At 39.6% G+C, this 23,594-nt stretch overlaps 1 protein-coding gene across 1 annotated transcript in view; it reads right to left on the reverse strand.

Annotated features, from left to right (window-relative positions):
- Nucleotides 1–23,594, reverse strand: part of CNTNAP5 (contactin associated protein family member 5) — a 226,655-nt gene that overhangs the window by 68,347 nt on the left and 134,714 nt on the right. Inside the window, exon 13 of the mRNA XM_054381243.1 lies at nucleotides 20,141–20,341. Within this exon, the coding sequence (XP_054237218.1) occupies nucleotides 20,141–20,341 (201 nt within the window). The remainder of the gene's footprint in view (nucleotides 1–20,140; nucleotides 20,342–23,594) is intronic.

Here is a 23,594-nt window from a genome sequence, read left to right on the forward strand (position 1 = left end):
CCATGAGAACACACCTTGTCTTTCAGCTCCCAGGTTAATACAGCAGGGCTGACAGAGAGTAACACCTATTTACACAGGGTGAATCTGATCAAAGTCATTGGGACAATGTCATTTCCACAGAGTGCCTTTTTGAAGTTTAACCACTGTTCCTGTAAGTGGCTGACAATAACTGCTGAATTTCATGGCTTAGACTGATCCTAAAGAAATCACAAAACATCATCAGTAAATATGCTGAATTCCTGAACCAGCATAAAAATAGCAACACACTCTTAATTGAACATAATTTAGAAGAGGCAATAACATATTGTTAATCACTTTAAAGCTGCAGTCTCTAATTAAATAAATAAAGGGATTTTCTTAAGACTTAGAATAACACTCACAGATATTATTGGGATAGTGTTTCTGGTCTGGAAAGAATATTTTGGCAAATGAGATGTGAACATCTCAAGTTCCCTGTAAAATTAATTGGGCCAATAAGCATCTTCACTAAGAGGGAAAGCCAGTATCATTCTCCATGCAGCTTATATAAAAAGGCCAGAAGATTTTCGGTGTTTCTTGTGTTTGTTGTTTCATTTTTGCTTTACGCTAAACAACTGAAAATGTCCCTCACAGAGGATGGAATATATTTGCTGTACTCTAAAAGATGAGCACTGTAAAGAAAAAACAAACAATCAACCAAAAAAAAAAAAAAACACAAAAAAAAAACCACCAAAAAAACAAGCCAAAGAACAAATTAAACCAACACCTGAAAAAAGGGTCGAGAGAATACTTCAGGCACATTTCTGAGTTTTATACTACTTAGGAGCTAACAAGACAGCTTGGACAAGCAAAACAAAAACCATGCTCTTAGCCTCTCCTACTCTTCTATCACACCCCTACTGAATTCAAATCTCACAGGGCCAGTTGAACTGAATTGTTTAAATTTTTTGATCCCAAAAGGTGTTAGTTGGCAAAACATAACACTTAGTTGAATTTCCTAGGATCACAACAGTACCCATCTGTATGTCTAACATAGCAGTAAAGAAAGTCCAGTTTTAAGCATTTTGTCAAAAAAAAGAAAAAGAAAAAGAAAACCCAAACCTCATCAAACTGCATCTCAGTATTTCTGAGAGGCTACAAGCATTATTGCAACTCATTAAACTTCTTTATAGTCCAATGTGTTACAACACATTACAGAGCAATGGTAAATAAATAACTGCTGATTTGACACTGCTTTCAACTGCTGAGCAATTCTGCTTTCCTCAATGTTACAATTAATGTCAGCAGTTAATGCCTTAAGTGGTAGGATTGGAAACTTGACTACGATAAACAAATGCAGTCAACTTCCAACTCAAGGATATACCCAAACTGCAGCATGGCATTGGTTCAGCTGTTTCCATCTCAGGCTGCAATTACAGTTCTGTTGGTCAGAGCAGCATGGGCATCATTTGTCATCCTAAGGAAGGCTGGAGTGCTTTGAAATTGGGCACTTTGGAAAAATGCAGCTGTAGCAGAACATATGTATAGGCAAGACCATGAAATGAACTGGCTCCAAGCCAGCATGTAAGGAGAAAAACAAGAGAATATAAATGAAAAAAAATCATAGAATAGAGAAGATGCTTCTATTGATATACCCTGACAAGCCTTAAAGGTCAGGATGACAACAACCTCTCTTCTCTTTGAAATAGCTTAATCAATTTGCAGCGCTTTTTTTCTTCACCGTGTTAGCAATGAGTTTACATCTCTCAAATAGATCTTCTATATGGTTTTTGTTGTTTAATTGGTCTCAGGTTCCTGTATATCTCTCTATACAACAACAGAAAACAGGAGGATATATACATGGAGATATATATATATATATATATATATATATATATATATTCTTGCAGACTGTACTGGATAGAGTATGAACTGCTCAGCTGTGCTCTGTAGCTTTGTGGTTACTAATGGATATTATTATTCAGCTCAAGAGACATTTTTCTGCTCCTGGAGCAGAGGGAAGAACTCAGTTGTGGCTTTACCACTACAGTGAATGCTGGAAAATGCAGCAGATACAGGAACAACCATTCAGCCACAAAAAGCCACCGGTCACAGAATCACAGAATTGTCAGGGTTGGAAGGGACCTCAAAGATCATCCAGTTCCAGCCTCACTGCCATGGGCAGTCCTTCCACTGAACAGAACTGCATTGGAGACACAGACTCCTTCCCACAGACACACAAAGGCTGCAGAATGGGGCTGAGCACTCCAGGGTCTCTAGGAAATGTATCACCATGTGCCCAGTATCATTCAGCCATGAAGCTTCACAGTTTTCAGACACAGCACCCCCTGCCCTTTGGGTATGATCAGAGCATCTTATCCCAGTCCAGTAGAATATGACCTGGTCTCACTCTTCTTTTTTCTTTTTTTTTTTTTTTTTTATTGGCAGTATTGGAGAACAGCTCTTGGCTCTTGAGACAACTCCAGTTGACACATCACCTGTGAGGATCAATCACACAGGCTGCAATGACCATATCAAATCCTTTTTTAAATTTTCTTCCTTCCCCGGGAATATACAGTCAACAAGTTTGCAGTCCTTATTTTCAGAATGATTAATCTTGTGTTCATTTAATTTGATTTTCAGCACTTAATTGAGATGGCAAACTCTATGTGTCTTCTGTATTTAATGGAGGGAGAAAGAATCACCAGCGGGGACATTCAGTCAACCCACAAGCTTCATGAAGCAAAAGCCCAGAACTTTACACACAATGTAGCTTTCTACCATAGGACTTTAATCACAGCTGATCAAAGATAAATGCTTCTTGTGGGCTGCATCAAGACTGTGAATCAAAATCCCACAGGATCATCACATACATCCATATATTTCCTCCCAACAGTAAGGTTTCTTAACTGAATATACTATCCGTGAGACAAGTACAACCTACTAGAAATTCTGTCTACTACTGGTCTGGTTTGGAGAGATGCAGGCATCTTCCTCCTGTAGTGATGCTGGGGTGTAAACATACAACTGACTTCTAAGACATCCAAAGGGTTTTAGCAAGGTATAAATATATGTCATTAGAAATCTCCAACAGTTATGCAAAAAGTGACTAGGCTCAATCACTCCTGTTTAACTATCTACATTATTTGCCTGCTCTTTCTTCAAGACACAGAGCTGCATGGGGCCAGGGGCCAGAGGAAATGAAGTCATGGATGAGATCAGTCCAAAGATGTGTAATTCAGAGCCAGTCCTAGACTGGACAAAAAGGGAATCCTTGAGAGGCAAACTAATTTAAGAAACACACAAGAGCCTGTCCCTCTAAAGCTCTTCTCACTACACATATGCCTGCATGCATATGTATATCTCCATAATGGAAGCTTTTCCACCGTTAAAGAATTAATAAATTTAAGTTACACATTTATGGCTGTAATACACTCCTAAGCATTATGTTTTTTCTCACATTTGAAGAGCATAAACAAATGCAACGGCAAACATTACCCTGCAGGATGCTTTGTTACAGAAAAGATTGCAGAAACAATCAGCAATATGCAATCCCTTCCAAAGAACAGTAATAACGTTGCCCCCTCCCCTGATCACAATATTGCCTTTTTCCTCCCCTCATTCTCAGACAAATGACATTTAGCAACTCTGACATTGCACTGTGTACTGCTCCACTCACATGCAACTGGTTAAGATAAGGTGCAGATGTTTAGAGATACAGGTAAGATGCAGCTGTATTATGCTGCAAATTCAGAGATACAAAAAACTGATGCACTTAAAGGAAGAAACCCCCTAATACAGGAAGAAATGTATTTGCCTGAATTTGGGGTTTTTTTCTCTTCAACATTTTGAGTAAAGGTTTTAATTGTATGATCTTACTTTTAAATAAAATCCATAAATGACTCACAAACAGCTGTCCTACTTAGCACTACTGTGTAAACATCTGTTCACATTTGTGCATGCAAATAAGTACATCAGCTAGCAAGTCTCCTAGGCTCAGATTAGTCTTCATCAAGTCCTCCCAGAAACCACTGGGGTGGAGGCCAACCACTATGTACCTTTATTTAAATGGAAGCTTTCTTTCCTGTCTCTTTGTGGTGGTTTCCTATTTAATCACATATTTTAGCCACTTCTATAAATGTAACATTGTGTCAAGTTTTTATTCCTCATCTTTTGAAAGCATCAAGGATCCCAGGCCTGCTCCTACTGAACTAAATGGGATTCTTGACATTGATGTGAATGGACATGGGACTGGGCCAGCTGTATGCCTCATTAGATACGCAATTCTATAGCACCCTCCAAAATTCTGCTGAACTCTGCTCTTCAAGCAAATAAAGTAGGTAAACTCAAAGGCCATGAAATGTCACGATTACATTTTGACACTTCAGCTGGGGTGCCTGATGAATTAGCCATCTTCTTGCCAGGCATCTTAGAAAACTGCAGCCCCCAGGGGATTTCCCCTGGCTGTTACCACTTATTGCAAAGTCAAAGAGAGAAAGTTAAGGTTATTGTTTTGCCTGTGGAATCAAAATATGCTGAGAGAGCATGTTGTTCCCCAGACTTACAGGCTTACTGCGTTTCTAATTCACACCTAAGGTCACCATATGTCAAGTGAGTATGCATTCTGCTACCATGGCTACTGTCATCATTTTAACTCTAATGCTAAGTAGCCCTACACTGGAGCAACACTGTCTTAGAAACAGCACAATATAGTGCTTATAGGAGAAGACTGGTCTGCTGATTAATAACGGAAAATTAAATGTTCTGGTTCCACCTTTTGCTTTGTCAGACTCTCCAAAATCACACAAGTTAGTCAATCACTCGGGACCATTGTTTCCACACCATAAACTTGAAGAAGTAAATGGCCTGTATAAACAAAATACACAAAGCTAGTACAGTAACAACTGTGTCTTTCTATTGTGGACAGTTTGACCAAATTTCACTCAGCATTTGAAACCACAAGATGGGGTTTGAACAGTTTCTTGTGGCCTGATACAATTATGCCATGATGATGATGCTTACCTCTGCATAATGTATTAATGTGAGAATTTGACCACACAATTGTCATTTCATGTCATTTATGTAGTCTTATGGTTAAGAAGCCATAATTGTCCTTTGGGTGTTATCATAAATACATTAAAAAAGAAATGGAACGTTTTCATCACAATATAGACAGGACATTTTTTCAAAGCTGATTTCTGTGTCTGTGAATTATTCATAACATACTTCAAACAGGCTCTTCTGGATAAGGTAATTGACCTTGTCTGCATGAAGCACCCACTACCTTGCCTTGGGATAATTAAATCTATGATGTGGTCCATTACTTAAAGGTAATGTCTTTTCATTAGGTTAGGCAATATATTATCACTCAAGTAGTCACCTAATTCTGCATTTAGTGCATTCAAGTTTTCACTGTTTTGTCATGGGTTACACTCATTATAGCAATATCTCACATTAAGTAGCATGGTGTAACAGTAAGACAGCATTCTCTTGATAAATCGAAGCAGGACTTTGAGGACTAAAATTTCAAGATTTACCTTTGTATTTGCAACCTCATTTGACTGTGGTTGTTTCTTTTCTGTGGGTGAAAGAAATAAAGTGTGTCTATTCAGTAAAAAACTGTGTTTGGTCAAAACTCAGCTACAACTACTTTACCAGGTGGCAGTAGCTTTAGAAAATCACATACTTTTCAGTGGAAATATTTATGTGCTGTTGAAAGGTATGCTAAAACTTATGTGTTGAATTCCATGATCTAAACTATCTCAGGTACTTCTACAGAGTATTGTTTTGCTGTGTAAAGAAACCCTTGGTTGGCCTGACATTCAAGGATGCAATAAGCAAGACTAGCTGTTGAGCAGCCTAGCTCTGAAGCATCTCAGCCTTCACTGTAACTCAATTCCCCACTACATATTTCCTCAAAAACTGTTGCTTGTGAAGACCAAAGTAACTGTTTTTTTAATGCATATACATAGAGTGAAATATTCAGAGACAGAAGGTTAAACACTTGAACACCCAACTGTTTCCTGTGCTCCAAACACTTTGAAACAAACACTTTCAGCAGAATAAAGCAGTTCTGAATCTATTTTAGTCAGTCACTTACACAGGTAAGTGTAAGTACCTCTTACACAGGTAAACTCTTGAGTGGCACAGTAATCTGAAGGAGCTCCTGCCTCACTCCCTTTCCTGGCAGAGATGGTGTTTGAATTTATATTGCACCACTCTAGTAATTTGGTTAAAAGATGCTTCTCCACTCCCCTTTACTTCAGTTTTTCAGGGTACCTCTCTGTTCTGTTATAGGAACACAGTTTTCCCTTTTTCAGTCTATCAGTGCTGAAGTATTTAGGCTGATTGTAAATGCTGCATTAACATGGTATGGATGAACTTTAGTATCTCTAACTATCTGAACTTTCACAATGTTTCTGTGTTTTGTAGTTTGTTTTACACTGGAGTGGGCATTGACTGGTTGGAAAGCAGCCCTGAGGAGAGGGACTTGGGGGTGATGGTGGACAAGAAACTCAGCATGAGCTGTCAATGTGCACTTGCAGCCCAAAAAGGCAACCAGATCCTGGGCTGCATCAAGAGAAGTGTGGCCAGCAGGTCAAGGGAGGTGATTCTCCCCCTCTATGCAGCTCTGGTGAGACCCAACCTGGAGTACTGCATCCAGTTCTGGAGCCCTTATTACAAGAGGGATATGGACATGCTGGAAGGTGTCCAGAGAAGGGCCACCAGGATGAGCAGAGGGCTGGAGCAACTCTCCTATGAGGAGAGACTGAAAGAGTTGGGGCTGTTGAGTCTGGAGAAGAGAAGGCTCCGAGGTGACCTTATTGTGGCTTTTCACTATCTGAAGGGGGCCTACAAGAAAGCTGGGGAAGGACTTTTTAGTCTATCAGGTAGTGATAGGACTAGGGGGAATGGAATAAAGCTGGAAGTGGGGAGATTCAGGCTGGACGTGAGGAAGAAGTTCTTCCCCATGAGAGTGGTGAGAGCCTGGAATGGGTTGTCCAGGGAGGTGGTTGAGGCTCCATCCCTGGAGGTGTTTAAGGCCAGGCTGGATGAGGCTCTGGCCAGCCTGATGTAGTGTGAGGTGTCCCTGCCCAAGGCAGGGGGGTTGGAACTAAATGATCCTTATGGTCCCTTCCAACCCTGACTGATTCTATGATTCTGTGAAGTGGAATTTAGTGAAAAATGCATTAACTAAGGAGTTAATCCACCACCTTAGTTTCCTAAATCTGTATAAATATACTGAATTCAATGGAACTGATCCTGCATATCTTCGAGTTTTGCACTTTTTTAGCTGAATCATTTGATATTGTAGCGACTCACAAGCTGTCCATTAATAGAATGTTATGTTAGCTATTCAAAGCTTTTTAATCATGTTATACAAACACAGTTCAGCTTATGGATCGTTTATCTTGATTAGGTATTGTTTGAGCGCTCACTTAAAATTACAAAGCTTTGTTTTACAGCAGAAATAAAGACAAGGACATCAAAAAGACTTCAAGGTGTTAGAGAGAACATCTACTCTGAAGACCTTTGGCTGAATTCCTATTTGCATGAATATTCAGGACCAATCTCTTCATGCCTCAGGAACATTTCTGCAACTACAAAAATCTCAGCATTGTGGTCCAGAATAAGAAAAAGAAAAGGATTATGAAAATTATCAAAGTGAAACTGAAATGAAATTCTAGTAGGATGGGAAAGAAATAGCTGTCATTTATAATTTTCTATCAGCTAAACCAAACTAGCCAAGGAAAGTGTTGTTCTAAGCAAGATTACCTGCATCTGGCTTGTCTGCTAAATCATATTTCGTAATGGTTGACTGCCTTCCATTGTGTAACCACAGTTGTGTACTACACATTGATAGCTCCTGTGACTATAATATGATTATGTTTACCCATTAGTTTCTGCTTTTGTTCCACAACCCAGCAACTACAATATTACAATGGTTCTAATGGTCTGTTTCGCTTTGTTCATTTACCTATTAATTTTGGAAATGGCATATTTCATGGAACATAAATTTCATCCTCTGAAAACATGACAACCTGTAGTACAATATGGTCAGACAGATTCTGGAGCTTTGTGTAGAAGGAAAATGAATTGTCCAGGGTGGCATTATGGAAAGAACACACCTCCCTCTGGAGGCATTGGTTGTATCTAAGGTGATTACTTCAGCAGTAATAGGATGTAATTATTCACTCAATAAAATTCTGCCTCTATTAAGAGTATACACTTCTAATGTTCTGCAGATTGACTGGTGCCACAGCATGTCTCACAGAGGTGGTAAACAAAATGGAACACAATCTCTTTGTCTGAATCCAGAACATATATGTGCACTGGGAAGAAAGTGACCTAGAATGATGTCACTGCTTTGAACCTGGAGGCTCTGGGAAACAGGACCCCAGCCCAAAACCTGCCAGGAGTGGTCACTGCCAGGAGACCCTTCCCCAGTATAGTGATAGATATTAAAATGGCAAAACAAATGGACCAAACCGACTTTCCATAGACAGAGAAAAAGCCAAAGGGAGCTTAAACAGAGCCTTCAGGAGAGGACAACTCATCCCAGCATCCCACCCTCTGCTCTTATGTTAGCATACAGTCATGAAGATCTGATTCTGAGGAACATCCCTTGATCTTCTGCCACACACAAAAGGCTGGATAAAATCTGAGAGCTGGAAACCATGATGACAAAGAGAGGTATATAAATACTAATGTATTGAATGTCTTTAGCCAATGGGGAAAAGAGTAACCACTACTAACCTGTCTTGCCCCAGGCCTGACAATGATCCATCTATCCCAAGAAGCTAATTACAACCAACCTTCACTCTTCCTTATAACATATTTGAGAAAATGGACATAAATACACAAACACATGATTTCCCAGAAAGGAGGAGATAATTTTATGGAATATATTGACCATTTGAACAAAAGATAAAAGTTACTATTTAAAAGAAATATATCAAGTAACTGATGTTACTTTTTCCTCAGAACAAATTTTCAGATCTCTGCTCATTTTTTAAAGCATCCCATCATAGGCTTGGATTCATCAATAAAACAAACCTGTCAGATCTGAATTAGGTTCAGCAACACAAAACTGATAAAAGAACAGCCAGGAATTATTATCATCAGATCTTTCCTACCACCAACTGCCACTATGCACATTTTGATCACATTGAATGAAACAGCCTGAACAAAAAGAAGAATAGAAAATGGCTACTGATTGCAGACTAAGTTACTGGGAGCACTTTCATACACTGTCAATGTTAATATATTGGAATCACTACATCTTGTAAATTAGACATTTAATTTTAAACTTTTTTGGCAAACCAAAGATCAAAGGAAAGAGGACATGATACTAAGCATCCTGGATAAAGAAACAGGTAGTCCATGAAGCAGATGGGCACTGAATCTAGCACAGCAGCATGTGTCCAAAGATCTATGAAAGACTGATAGGTGCTATTGAAGTTCAGTTGAGGTTAGGAGGTACATTTGGTTTAAGTTTTTGCTCCTGTGCTGAGAAGGAGACAAATATTTGTGTATCTGGCATGGTGAGAAAACATGCATCTGCATCTCATTTTAGCACCAGGACATTTGGAGTTAATTGCAGCTCTAGAAAACATTTTGATTCTGGTAGGCTCCAGACACTAATCTCAACCTCATTGTCTAGAGAAATTAGACATATTGAATCATATCACATGAATGTGCACACATGTGTCAATTGTTCAAGTAACTCATGAACCCACTGGCTAATTTAAACATGTACTACCTAAGCAGAAAATAGAGAGATCCTCCTAGCACTTGGCCTGAGAAAAGGCTGCAATGCACTTTCAATCCCCAATAGATAGGAGACAATCCATACAGCTCCTCAATGCTAAAGCACAAGATCATAGGGGAAAAAAATGTAATTTCTTATTCCATCAGTCACTGAACTACTGTTTTAACAAAAACAAACAAAGAAACAATGTTCTAAACTGCCAAAAAATCAGTAGCACAGATAAAATAACCAAAAACTGTATATTTGAGAGAGATGCTGTTCACTAGGCAGAAGCATGACAACATACAATGTTTAATTGAACAGGCATTACTGGAGACAGACTCTGAAGACCACATTATGAATTCTGCCTGCTGCCTCTGCATACCTAAGTTCAAGACATCATGGCTAAGCTAACACTTTCTGAATGCACTGCACTCATTTTCAAGTGAGGCTATCATTCCTCAAAACACCTCTGAACAAGAAAGATAAGGCTGTCAATACGTTATCCAAGTATCTGATAAAGAGACATGCTTGGGGCTCTCACACTTCTCCCTTTTACAAACAAAAAGTAAAGCAAAGCAAAATCCAAATACTGTCTGGGAGACAAAAAAGAAGAAATCTGGATGCTTTATTTATGTTTGAGACTGGTGATACTATTCCTAGGCTAGAGTGTAGTATCACAGCTTTTTTCCTTATTTCTTTCATTCCTTCATTCCTTATAACGTACATTATACCCCATCTTACCTCCCTTGCAATTTGCTAGGCCTATAAAAATACACAGAATCACACCTTCCTTGTCAGACCACAGGAACTGTGTTAACCAGCTCACTACAAAAATCACATGTACCTCTCAGGGATGACATATTAATTCTTCCACGAGAAGCTACAGGCACATACATAAGATAGGCTAGAGGTACCTACATAAATCTCAGAATGTAAGACTTTGGGGGTATTTATCTGTGAGGAACCACTCTTACAGATCTTTGTCATGGCTACACAAACTTGGCCAGTTTGTTGTTTTTAGGGTGGTACTTTCAAACAAATCTAATGGGCTGCGCCAGTTAGTTGAAATTGTCATCAGTAGCTTTGATGCCTCAATTTTCCTCTCTGTGAAACAAGGTAAGAAAATTACCTTTAGAGGAGGACTGCTTAGATTAATTAGTTAATCTCTTTAAATGTTTCCAATGTTTTGGAAATGTGTCTTTTGAATTCTGATTTTGAGAGCAAAGGAAGAAGGCTCTTGATGTTGCTTTGAGTCCTGAACAGCTCAGGCAAGAGCACATCCCTTGGTTAAACCAGTCCCCATTGAAGTCTGAGCCTTCCTTCTAAGAAAATGACTTGGAACAAATTCAGGCTTAAAAGCTTTTTTCATTTTTGTTCTCAATCTTTCTGGCCCAGTAGATATGAAATAATTTTCTCTAAGTAAGTTTTAAAAGGGTTGTTTCCTTTCAGGTCACCACATCTTTCTAGCTACTTGTCAAGTCACAGTCAGATCTGATCTTTTACAAATTGATCTCATTCTGAATTACTTTTAGATGCTTCTTGCTGGAGGGGAAAAATGCACAATTTTTTCCCCCAAAAGTGTGAAGACATTTTCTCCATTTTTAATTTTTTTATTTTTTTTTTTTACACAAGAGAATAACAGGGACTTAGAAGGGCTACTTTTATAGCTTAATATCACAATGTTCACATAAGCAAAAAACTGAACTAAATGCTCTTAAAGAAGGCTCAGGTTTTGATACTCTTTGAACACCAAGCACAAAACAATCTGGAAATACAGCCTTCACTGAACCTCTAATAGAGGTTCTGGACTCAACATTTTCAAAATCAGAACATGTATTTCCCACAGGCTACCTTTACACTGTAATGGGGGTAAAATTCCGGCACTTGAGATTTACAAGCAATGAATCTTAGTCTAATGCAATCTATGAAGATTAATAACTGGACCTATTTTTCCATAGGTTTATGTTTTGTTTTACCCCAAATACATGATATAATTACATTTTGCTATTTTTCATTTTGCATATAGCCTCTTAATACCTCTGTCTTCCTGAATAGGTCAAATAAATTAAAACAAAATCAGTGTATGAGCTTTGGCCTATTAACTTTCTTCATCCCATCTAATTTTCAGCAAGTGCCTTGCTTTCCATGTATTTTTTTTTCCTGAGATTGAAAGCAAGAGTCAGATGAACCCAAAACACACACAAAATTGAGAGACTACAGCCCAAAATGCTTTGCTATCCTCAAAGGTAATGTGACTAGAAATGGAAATTACTACTGCTTCACTCATGTAGCATCTTTGTAGAAGAGTAGTTAGCTGAGAACTCTTGCACTATGATTTGTATCTTCTATTTTTCAAAATCAGGAAACATCACTCTCTTCACTGCCCCAGATTTGGCTGAGAAATTAGTTTAATGTTAGTAAGACAGTTTGAGTCTAATGGAGCCCAAGATGCTCAAAGTAGGACAGCCAAATGAACCAGACAAATGGAAGTGTGATGAGAACACACTCCCCACTGTGGCTCTAATGAGCGAGAATGCACGCTTTTTCACTCAGGCAACAGTACTGCCTTTTTCCTTGAGTGGTGGACAGGTTACTGTTACAGCTAATACTATTACAAAATGAACAGAACAAACTATGGATTAACAGTTTGTTTCTAACTGCCTTTGTTTATTTATTGTTGACAATATGACGATCCTTGTGGTCCCGTCCAACCCTGACTGATTCTGTGATTCTATTCTATGATTCTGTATGCCAAGACCTGAAAATAAAAAATAAATTGAAAAAGACTGTTACTGCTCATGATGGCTGAGATACCTTAAAAAAAGGAGTAACTTTTTCCTTTGAACTATGGGTATGAATAGCATGTGGGACTAGGTCTCCTATGTCAGAGGTATCATTAGGACATGTTTGCTTCAGCAAGATAACATCAACTTTACTCCAGATCAGAGGTTCTTTGGAAACAGAAGTCCCAACTTAATGGATTATATAGGTTAAGTAAACATCTTGCAGCATTAGACCACAGCACTGAATTCCTTACAGCAGCACCAATAACAGGACATGCAGTGACTTCCTGATTCCAAGCTCAAGATCTCTTGTCTAGGTCTACATTTCATTTCCCTGTCCTATGTGTCTTAATTAACATCCCTGGAAAAAGCTTTCTTGTATTAGAAGAGGTACTTTGTATGTCAATAAAACACAGCAGATATATTCAGTTTGGAATGACAAATTTGTTTTCTAGGTACATTGTAAAGGGGCTCTCTAAAAAAAAAAAAAAAGTGCAATCCAGAATTGCTTCTTTGAATTTTTTTCTTGTTGTTAATAAATAAAATCATGCAAGCAAGAAAAAGCCAAACCACACACACACAAAACCCAAAACCAAACCAAAACAAATAAAGACCCCACAAAAAAAAAAAAAAAAACAAAAAAAAAAAAAAAAAACCAAGAGAAATATTCAGTGACAGAAGCCTGAAGGACATATTCCACAGAAGGAAGTGACCATAGAAGCTGCTTTCTCACTATTAGTTCCCACTTCTTTGAGAAATGTTTTAAAATCACCTGACATATTTTATCTGCAGAAAACACAGGTAATGATGCTCCAATATTCACTGGAATAGTCTCAGGAGACTCCAGAATTATGCCAGATAGCATTCAGCCTGTCCATTCCTGCAGAGGGATTCAAGGAGGGAGCACATTTTCCTCCTAATGGGTTAGAAAATATCTAGCATGGATTTCTTCCCATCAGTTAGGCTTTTGGCTGCATTGTGATAGCAGAGAAGCACAAGGGGAGTAGAGAAGAAGTAACACAAGCATCTGTGATTCCTTCCTTGGCAGCTATAGCACACTTGAGCTCACTGCCAATCAGGAGGGATTGTATATGGCAAGAGAAGCAAGGGGTCAAAAACTGGGCTAATGATATTTCCATCACTCACAGATGCATGCATGCTTAATGCCAAGTTGCCTCCTTCATGCAGCAGTTTTTTAGTTCTGCTTTGACCATCTGCATTTTAATCAACTGCACACTACTAACAATGCAGCATTGTTTAAAAATGGCCTTTAAATCCCTCCCTATAAATAAGGAGGCATGCTGAATTACTATAGTGAACTCTGTTCAAAAGCCTCAAAATATAGCACAAGTTACCTAAAACTGTGATTGTGAGAAAATGTCAGCACTGCCACTTTGGAGGGCAGAGACAAAGCATAGTGGTGGAAACACATAGGGCAAGTCAATCATTCTCAAGAAAGGGATCCTAATTACCCAAGAATAATTATAACATACAATCTGTAACTGCCACCTATCCATAACTCCCTTCAGTACGAACCACTTTTTGAGGGCAGGTTGCCCTGTTCTATGTTATTTTGTACAATGACAAATAGTCTTCTGGTAATGTAATAACAATTTAAAATTATTTTGCACAATGACAAATAGTTACCTGGTAATGCAATAACAATTTAAAGTACCTGGAATGATAAAATGAAAATGATATCTGAAAGGCATAAAATAATAGTGAGCAAAACCCCAGTGGTAAATGTCTGCTTGTTATGGGTCATTTTGTGTCACCTCATGGTATATCTATGTAAAACAGTGCAGCAGGTTTCACATTCCTTTCTCTATAAAGATTTATACTGCTCTAAAAAGTGGTGTCTCCACTATATGACACCTTGGTGCAAACCATTCTTCAAACACTGAGGGTTACAGATAAAAAAAAAAACAAACAAAAACTAGAGCTAGTGAAGGTCCAAGGTGGGCAACTAAAAGGACTAGAAAAGTGGTGGATGAATGCAGAACTGTGACTGACCATATTCTACAATACCAGAATTCAGTTCACTGGGTAAAACATTAGTTTAAAACACAATCTTGGAAAAAAAAAAAAAAGGCAATTCTGTACACAGGTTGGACATTAGGAACAATTTTCTATGTGAAAGGGTTGTCAAGACCTAGAAGAGGCTGCCCAGGGAAGTGGCTGAATCCTTATCCCTGAAGGTATGTAAAAGACATGGAGACTTGGTGCTTAAGGACATGGTTTAGCAGCAGACTTGGTAGTGTTAAGTTAATGGTTGGACTTGATCTTAAAGGCCTTTACCAGTTTAAATGATTCTACCCTTCTATGTTCTCAAGACACCCAGCCTTCTGTACTCACTCTGAGCTGCATCTCTTGAGCAGCCACTATTAGAGGCAGCGCCTTGCAGGACATTTTTTAGCATCTTATGCTCTGACATCATGGAAGGTCTCACCTGGAACTAAACAACGAGCCTGCACAGACAAAGAGCTCTAGCAATATACAAGGCATAGGTAAAACACCACTGAACTGTCTGAGCAGCAGAATTAAGTCAAAACTGAAGTCTAAACTCAGAAATTAGAACATGCTCCCTGCTGTGAGGTAGCACTACATCTTCCCCTCCAATAATAGACATACAGAATACAAGTGCAGTGGTTCACAGATTAGGGCAAGCAGCTGTCTGGAATACGGGGTCACAGACCTGGAGACAGCATGTGGTGTAGCTCATCATTGAGATACAGGTCTAGCCAGGAGGCAGAGAGGAGAAAAAGAGGTGGAAATCTAGGTGCAAGTCATATGATATTGGGACTTGACAGATCCTAAGAGGGACAGGCAGAAAGTTCAGAGAAGATGTGTGTAGTTTAGGATGGATGTTTCAAATCAAAGCTTGAGGTTACATGGTGTGGGAGTTCTGCTAGAAAGAGAAAAATAAGGAAGAAGGCAGGAAAAAAATACCACCTAAAGACATTCCTGTTTCTTTGATTTTTCTCTAGGACTGATCTTTTCTCAGTCCCTGCCTACACAAATGTGCTGTGAACTTGACAGACTGTCAGCCGAGTATTGTAAAGCAAGCTATCCCCGCCACTGATACAGTCCTCACTGTGCTAAGTCCTTGATATGGTAGATGTGAGGCAGCTTCCCAGCTGTGAAGCCTTTGAATACATCTACTGCCTCTAGAAAAATCAGCAAATTCAGCCAGAGTTAAGGTTTTGTTCAATTAATAAGGTGTTTTCACACCTTCAAACACCTTGGGTGTTAACAGCTTAAATAAACATGTGTGTACACATATGCACCTGTCCTTGTAGGCATATCCTTTTCCTAGGTATTACCTAAGATACTCCATAAAGAAAAGAAATCAGAGCCCCAAGGACTTAAATTTCTGATTCCCAGAACACAGACAGCGTATTTATACAGGTAGTCCAAGTATCCTGCTCACTCCAATCCATCCTCCTAGCTTGTCTTGGTCTGTGATTCTAAGGATAAGACAGTGCTAAAATGAGCAGTGTTTTGCTAAGAATGTGGATGACTTTCCTAGTCAATGCCCACTGTCAGATTTGCTGGCTAGGTGAGTGTCTGTGCAATAGGCACGGAGAAGTCACAACAGACTTGCAATGCCTGGTCATAAATTATAAGTTTCATTTCCCAGCATCATGAGAAAACCTTTGATGAACAAACATCTATTCTGATGTTCACAGACCTCCTGAAAAATCTATCTGATGGCAGAGATGTACAAAAATGCAGTTCAGGGCAATTTAATTTTAGTTTTCAAAGACATGCTTGCAGCTAAGCTGTAGTATGACAGGGAGGACTGATAAGGCTGTTCCAGACAGGAGGTGGAGATGAGTAAACTTCTTTGCCAACTGCCAGATTGCATGTCTGACACATTGTAGATGTAAATCCAAGTAACTCAATGAGGAGACTACACTGAATCACACCCGCTGGGGATGTGCCTGTGTCTTCAGGGCTAGAGGCTGGAACAATTTTATGCAAGCCAAGAGCCTTCTTTGGTTTCTGTCTGAGGTAGCACAACGTGCCATGCTTGTTTTCTTTGCCCAGGCACATGGGATTTTTTATCCCTGCATGTAAGAGGTATAAACTCAAAATTACTACATGCATCTTTGCTGGAAAGTAACATGAATGCAGAAGGAAAGAGAAATCTTTTTATCACTTCTCTCTGAAAAATGATAGTGTTTAGATCCTGAAGACAAGGATTTTAGGTGTTGGTGCCACCAGTTCAGATATTTTAATTATGTGTTCCATCTCCTCAGGGAGAGAGAAAAATGTCCAAAATGAGAGGAATCTCAGAAATTGATTAGATTTCTTGCAGGAAGGAGAACTTTTATAGTTCTGTCAAGAACAGATGTACAGATGACAGATATAGTTCTGTCAAGATCAGGAAGGGCATCTGGGAAATGCCCTTCCATCAAACACTCATCACGGGGGTTCAGTTCGGAGGTATTAATGAGTGGTGATATTCATCAGGCTGCATTAGGTCATGCAGTGTTTCTTCCTGATCTATGAATGCAGCATGCCATCAATACACATGCATTGTATACTCATTTCTGAAAGGTGTGAAGTGTGGTTCATTAACTGTAATTACAATACTCTGGCAACAGCAAGAGAACACAGTGCTTCAGGCATCCTAAAATCTAGGCCAAATCAAGAAAGAAAACCCAAGAGCTGTGATTTTTGTTCTGTTGCTTTGGTCCCAAAGCAGACTCCTTCCAGTCATGTCTGGACATAAACCACACAAGATGTCTGCATTTAGTTCAGCAAAATGCTGTAGCTCATCTTCAGTTTTAGGAATGAAAATTCTTTAAATCTTGGAGCTTTAACACAGCTATAGTGTTCAGCACTGCTGGGTCTTTAGATTCTTCTATAACATAGCAGCATGCTGTTCAATAATATCAATTAATAGAATTATTTAAGGCTTTGGGGGAAAATGTCTATAATTTAAAAAATTGTTAATAGTCAGCTAAGAAGAAATTTGTACCCATATCGTGTCATTTGATGGTTGGACGTGATCTTAGAGGTCTTTCGCAATCAGAACAATTCTATGATTCTACAATTTCAGGAACTCATATGATTTATTTTTGTGTAGGTCCCATATACTGCCAAACTTACACAGACTGAGGCTATTGAGAAAGTTCAGGATGAAAAATAGAAACTACAATTAAAAAGCATCCAAAAGGAATTAAAATAAGAAAAAAAAAATGATGGTGTCCGCCACTTCTACAGCACTATGGGTTTTTTTTGTTGTTTTGTTTTGGTTTTTTTATTGTTTTTTTCTTATTTATCAGCTGAAGCTGTACTAAAGAGTTGTAAATTGCATAGTTCTTTTGTGCTCAACTGTCAGGAGCACAGCAGCACTGCAGCAGCTGAGTGAAGCTGGGTTGCTGGACTCTGCCCTTGCCATTCTTTCCCTTGAGGAGTTAGTCACAACTTCAGAGAAGTGCTGAAGGAGTTGCCTGTTAGGAATCATCTTGGTCATTCTGCCAGTTGGTAGATAACTTTAGTCCTGAATCAAGATAGTTTATATATGGTCAGTTTCAATGAGATTTGGTTTTGTGATGACTTGTTTGTTTGTTGGTTTTTTGGTTTGTTTTTTTTGGGGAGGGGGAGTGTTTTGTTTTTCTGTTGGTTTGGGGTTTTTTAAATTTGTTTTTCTTTGTTTTGTTTTGTTTTGTTTTCTTGATTATTTAAAGGAAAAATGGATTTAGATCCTTAAGAAGTGTCCCTAGCTTTACAGAAGGCACCATATACAAGAGGTATCTCAAAATGCATTCAGTGTGCCTTTCTGCATGACCAAGTACTCACAGTAACATGTAGAAGTAAACACATGCAGACCTGCTGTAATAATGTGGCCTTCATCCTTAAGAAAAACCATTTTGGAAATAATCAGTGTGTCATTATAGCTCATTAACATGTCAAGTGTGCTGTGGGATACAGAAGTCAGCAATACCAAAACTATTTTTAAGCCATTAGCTCCCCCCTCCACATGAGCAGTTATGTCTGCATTCTGTTTTCCCTTTGTGCTCTACATTTAATTCTTTAAAAAATGACTAGCAATAGAAGCAGTTCTTGGCTGGTGAGGTGGTTTTAGGCCCATGTGGCTGCTCACATGACTGCCCCCCCTGCTCCACCCCTCCTTAACCCCAGGAGGATGGAAAAGAGGAATTGGGAGCAGAATGCAAATCCCTGTGGGTTGAGATAAGAAGAGTTTAACAGAGCAATAAAAAGAATGAATTAATAAAGGAACAAAAATAGTAAAAAGTAATATATAAAAAGAGTAATAGAAAATGGGGTACACTCACTCAACACTGCTGACACTTTGCTGCCCATGTCAAACCACCAGATAACTGCCCAGCTGCTGTATCAGCCTTGCTCCCCTCTCTCTCCACTTTATATAGTGAGCATGACTGGCTGCTCATCCAAAATTAAATCCCCTTGCATTACACACTGGACTTGTCTATCCTTCTGCATCATTCACCACATGCACCCAGGTCCTTGTGTAAGAAAGCTCACAAAGTTACAAACTGGAAACTCCCTTGCAGACCTTACATCAGAGGGCAGGCACTGCACGCTTGTATCCAAGAAGGTTGTGGTGGGTTGACCCTGGCTGGACACCAGCTGCCCAGCAAAGCTGTTTTATCACTCTCCCTTCTCAATTGTACAGGGGGAAGAAAATACAATGAAAGGCTCATGGATTGAGGTAAGGACAGGAAGAGATCACTTGGCTCTGGGACAAACTAACTTATTGGCAATCACATTAGAGTAAGGGAACAAGAAAATTAAAACTTAAATCTTAAAACAAGTTCCCCATCCCTTTCCTTCTTCCTGGACTCAGCTTCACTCCCTATTTCTTTACCTCCATGAACTTCTCCAACATGAGTCCTTCCCATGGGCTACAGTTCTTCACAAAATGCTACAGTGTGGGTCCCTTTCACAGAGTGCAGTCCTTTAGGAATAGACTGATTCAGCATGGGTCTCCCATGAGTTCACAGTGGGGCCCCCACCAGAGTGGGCTCATCTCCTAAAGATGGAAGCACAGCCTTCCAGCTGGGTTACAGCCTCCTTTGGGTACCCACCTGCTCTGGCATGGAGTCCTCCATGGGCTGCAGGGGAACAGCCTACCTCACATGGTGACATGACCTGCAGGAGAATCTCTGCTCTAGCACCTGAAGTACCTCCTCTCTCTCTTTCTTCATTGACTTTGTGTGTCTGCAGAGTTGTTTCTCTCACACATTCTTAATTTGCTCTTTGGCTGCAATTGCTGATTTGCTTCCCATCGCCCTGTTCTTAAATATATTATCCCAGAGGCCCTACCACCATTGCCGACAGGCTCAGCCTCAGCCAACAGCGGGTCTGGAGCAGCTGTCTTGGAGCTGGCCGGCACTGGTTCTGTCAGATACAGGGGAAACCCCTAGCAGCTTCTTAGAGAAGACACCTCTGTAGACCACCACCACCAAAACCTTGCCATGAAAACCCAATATAATGTAAAAAGACTTTTAACTTTATTTTGTATTGCTACTATTTATTTGTTGGTTTTGCCCCTTTTTTTTTTTTTTATTTCCTTAGTCACAGTGCAGCCTGTACCTGCTGTATAATCAATAAAAGCTAACAAGGAAAGATTTAGGATTGTAGGACTTACTTGGAGTGTTCAGGAGACGTGACTTTTTGCAGTGGTAGGCTGCCTCCTGCTCACAGTACTCCGCACTGTTTATCACAGCTTCAAGCTGCTCTGTACTGCTGTTGTAGTTAAAGGACATGGCGTAGGGCTTCTCCAGATCAGCTCCCTGGACTCTGGTTAGCCTTGTATTGTTGTGCTGCACTGTAGTCCAGATCTTATCTTCTGTTAAATGAAAAAGGAATAAATGGGAAGTTATCAGCAAAAAACTTACAAGCAGGGAACAAAAAAAAACCACCAACCCAACTGACATCTAAAGCTTTACTGCGTTGAAAAGAACATCAGCAGGACTTTGGGCTTCCAAATGTTTGTTCTGTGATGAAGACCTATTACAGGTCAGCGTAGCCCCCAGAGGTGTTTCTCCCTGAACAAGCTCAAGCAAACATTACAGAGCCTGCTGAGCAAGAGAGAAATGACAAGCTTCCCAGGAACAATGGGAGATATTCAGTTATCTTCTATTGCCAGGTATGTGAAGGAAATTAGGTACCTTTCAGCTGGCTTTGGCCCTGAGAGAAAAGACATAATATAGCAGCTCCTGGAGTAACATTCATCTTTTGCAAACATAGCTGTATTTGAGAGCACAGCCCACGCTGTTGTAACATGAAATGGTAGTAGACAACTGTGGCTCACGAGCTCACACAATTCACCACAAGCAGAAGCCACAAACTCTTGTCAGAAAGCTAAAACTGAGAGTATGTTCTTATATCCTAGCTGGAAGTCAGATCACTCATTTTACTCAGTTCTCAGATTTTTCTGTATAAGTTGCATGATACCTTGCTTGGATGATGGTACAGAACAACATATGACTCAACATCTGTAGTTAACTGTAAATGTTGATGCTTTTCCATGATGAGGAGTCCATTCTGATCTCCTTCATTGCATTTACTGGCAGAGCAAGGGTGACAGAAATCAGCATCTAGGCCTAAGCACAACCTGCACCGTAATAACCCATCTCATGACCAGCATTGGCATGATAACGAGAACATCACAATTAGATGCAATCACCTTAGCAGGGAGGCTGTTTCCCAGCTGGTTGAGGTGAGATGGCAATGGGCAAGATAACAAGGACAGCCTGAAAAGCCAATCTGCCAAGCTGACCCACAATAAAAGGCAAACTGTTTAATGATGATTACCAGGAATAAGCCCTGCACATGTTCCACGATGTTACTAAGAGTCACAACCAGTAAATTCCCTCTTTGTCAAAGACTTGCTTAGGGAGGATACAAGACACTGACAGGGTAAAAATGTGAGGAAGCAATTTTTAATCATTTTATGAGGAAGACTTCAGTCTTACTTGCAGAAATTTAAGGACAGTTACAGAGGAAGCAACAAGAACTAGAAAAGAGATTTCTATGTTGTTATGCATGCCTCAGCAGTGAAACCCTAGGTAACGCTGAACTGAATCTTTTCTAAACCCATCTTAAAAAAATGTGCATTTGAGTATTCAGGTAATTTTACCAGATTACTTTGCATTCTTTCAGAACATGAGGTTTCCAGTTGCTTTCCAATACACTGGCATGACAAGGCCAGTACTTTCTGTTCAACTAGAAATATCCCACAGAATACTTTCAGTCGAACTGTAATAGTATAAAAATCCTAACTGAGCTATCTGTACAAAGACACTCAGGTAATTTAGTATATTTCCATTATGGAGGAAGTCAGATGATAGGCAAGTCACAACAACCATCTGGAGACTACTTAAAAAGGTCTTTTGCAAGACCTGACTACAAGTTAGGGAGAAATGACTCTTGCGGTAATGTATGACATTAACTGTGAGGACAGTAAGCTCAGCCAATTGTACATTCACTCACAGCATTCTCATCATTTCTATCATGGCAGACAGAAAGAGTGAGCTCACGGATTGGTAATTCTGTATTTCGTTTGACCTCATTGCTGTCTACAGCTACCTGAGGGGAGGTTGTAGCCAGGTGGGGATTGGTTTCTTCTCCCAGGCAACCAGCAGCAGAACAAGAGGACACAGTCTCAAGTTGTGCCAGGGGAGGTATAGGCTGGATATTAGGAGGAAGTTCTTCACACCGAGGGTGATTGCCCATTGGAATGGGCTGCCCAGGGAGGTGGTGGAGTCGCCATCATTGGAGACGTTCAAGAGAAGACTGGATGAGGCACTTAGTGCCATGGTCTAGTTGATTGCTTAGGGCTGGGTGATAGGTTGGACTGGATGATCTTGGAGGTCTCTTCCAACCTGCTTGATTCTATGATTCTATGATTCTGTAATTCCACGAGTTCAGGATGCTGCCTGTGGATGTTTTGAGCTGGAGCCCAAAGAAACACTGCTGCAGCGTGTGATACACAAAAGTTAGATTAAAATCACAATAAATATTACAAATGTATTGGTTGTAAAACTTGCCCTGGTGGCTGTTATCACAGGCAACACTGTAGCACAATAGCCTGCACAATCCTGCATATATTGCTTCCAGAACAATATAATTCAAAGACTTCATAACAGACATCTTGTATATCTGAAAGTCCTGATTCTTATCATTCAGAGTCTCTCTGGTTTTTTTTAGTCTCTCAAAGACTGACATGAACAGAGTGGATTTTTCAGAAGCAGTTGAAGGTGAGCTAACTTTCCTCCTAATGAAGTGAGTAGAAGTTGAATTCCTGCCTTCACTGAAAAATCTACTGAAAAGGCAAACATCAATTTGCTGACACTGTAACCAAGATGGAAAACCAAGAACCAATGTAATGAAATCATTTCTGAAATTTCAGGTGGGCAGTCATAAGCTCCTCCCCACCCAGAGTTATTAACATATTATTGATAAATTGCAATAAAACTACACCCACAATAATGGCCATATTGTTGCTTAGCAGGTACAACACCCTAATGCTACAGTTTCAGAGTGGTTTCCAGGCTGTATATTTCTACACCAGGAAAAGTGCTATGTAGGTGCCTGAAAAGCCCAAAGCATCAAGATCTAGGAATTTAAAAGCAATGAAGGATTACTAGAAAAACCTGTTGAAAGTAGCATAGCACAAAACAGTCTTCTAAAGAATTGTTTGAAATGTAATTAATTGACCTTTGAAATTAGTTTGGAGAAGGTACCAGTGAATATACCATTAGCGACAAGCACTCATTTATAAGGGTGTTGGACTCACTCCGACAACTGTCCACCTTGCTGTCAATGCCACATGTCTTTCTCTTATTTTCCTCTGTGATTGTTCATTAATTTTCAATGGCCTTCTTATCATTACAGTTGCACTCAGCTGTCCCTCTGAGACATGAAGTTTGACATTCAAGTACTGGTTTTCTTCACAGGATCTTTTAGAAATAAGAAGCTAACTGCAGATTTTCCAGAGATATATTTCAGGTATTTCCTCATCTATACATCTGATCTGTTACACACGCTACTTCTACAGACGAGATCTGTGGTTTGCTTGTCACTTCAACAATTCCCTC

The sequence above is a fragment of the Indicator indicator genome, chromosome 5 (genome assembly GCF_027791375.1).
Source record: "Indicator indicator isolate 239-I01 chromosome 5, UM_Iind_1.1, whole genome shotgun sequence".
Taxonomy (NCBI): domain Eukaryota; kingdom Metazoa; phylum Chordata; class Aves; order Piciformes; family Indicatoridae; genus Indicator; species Indicator indicator.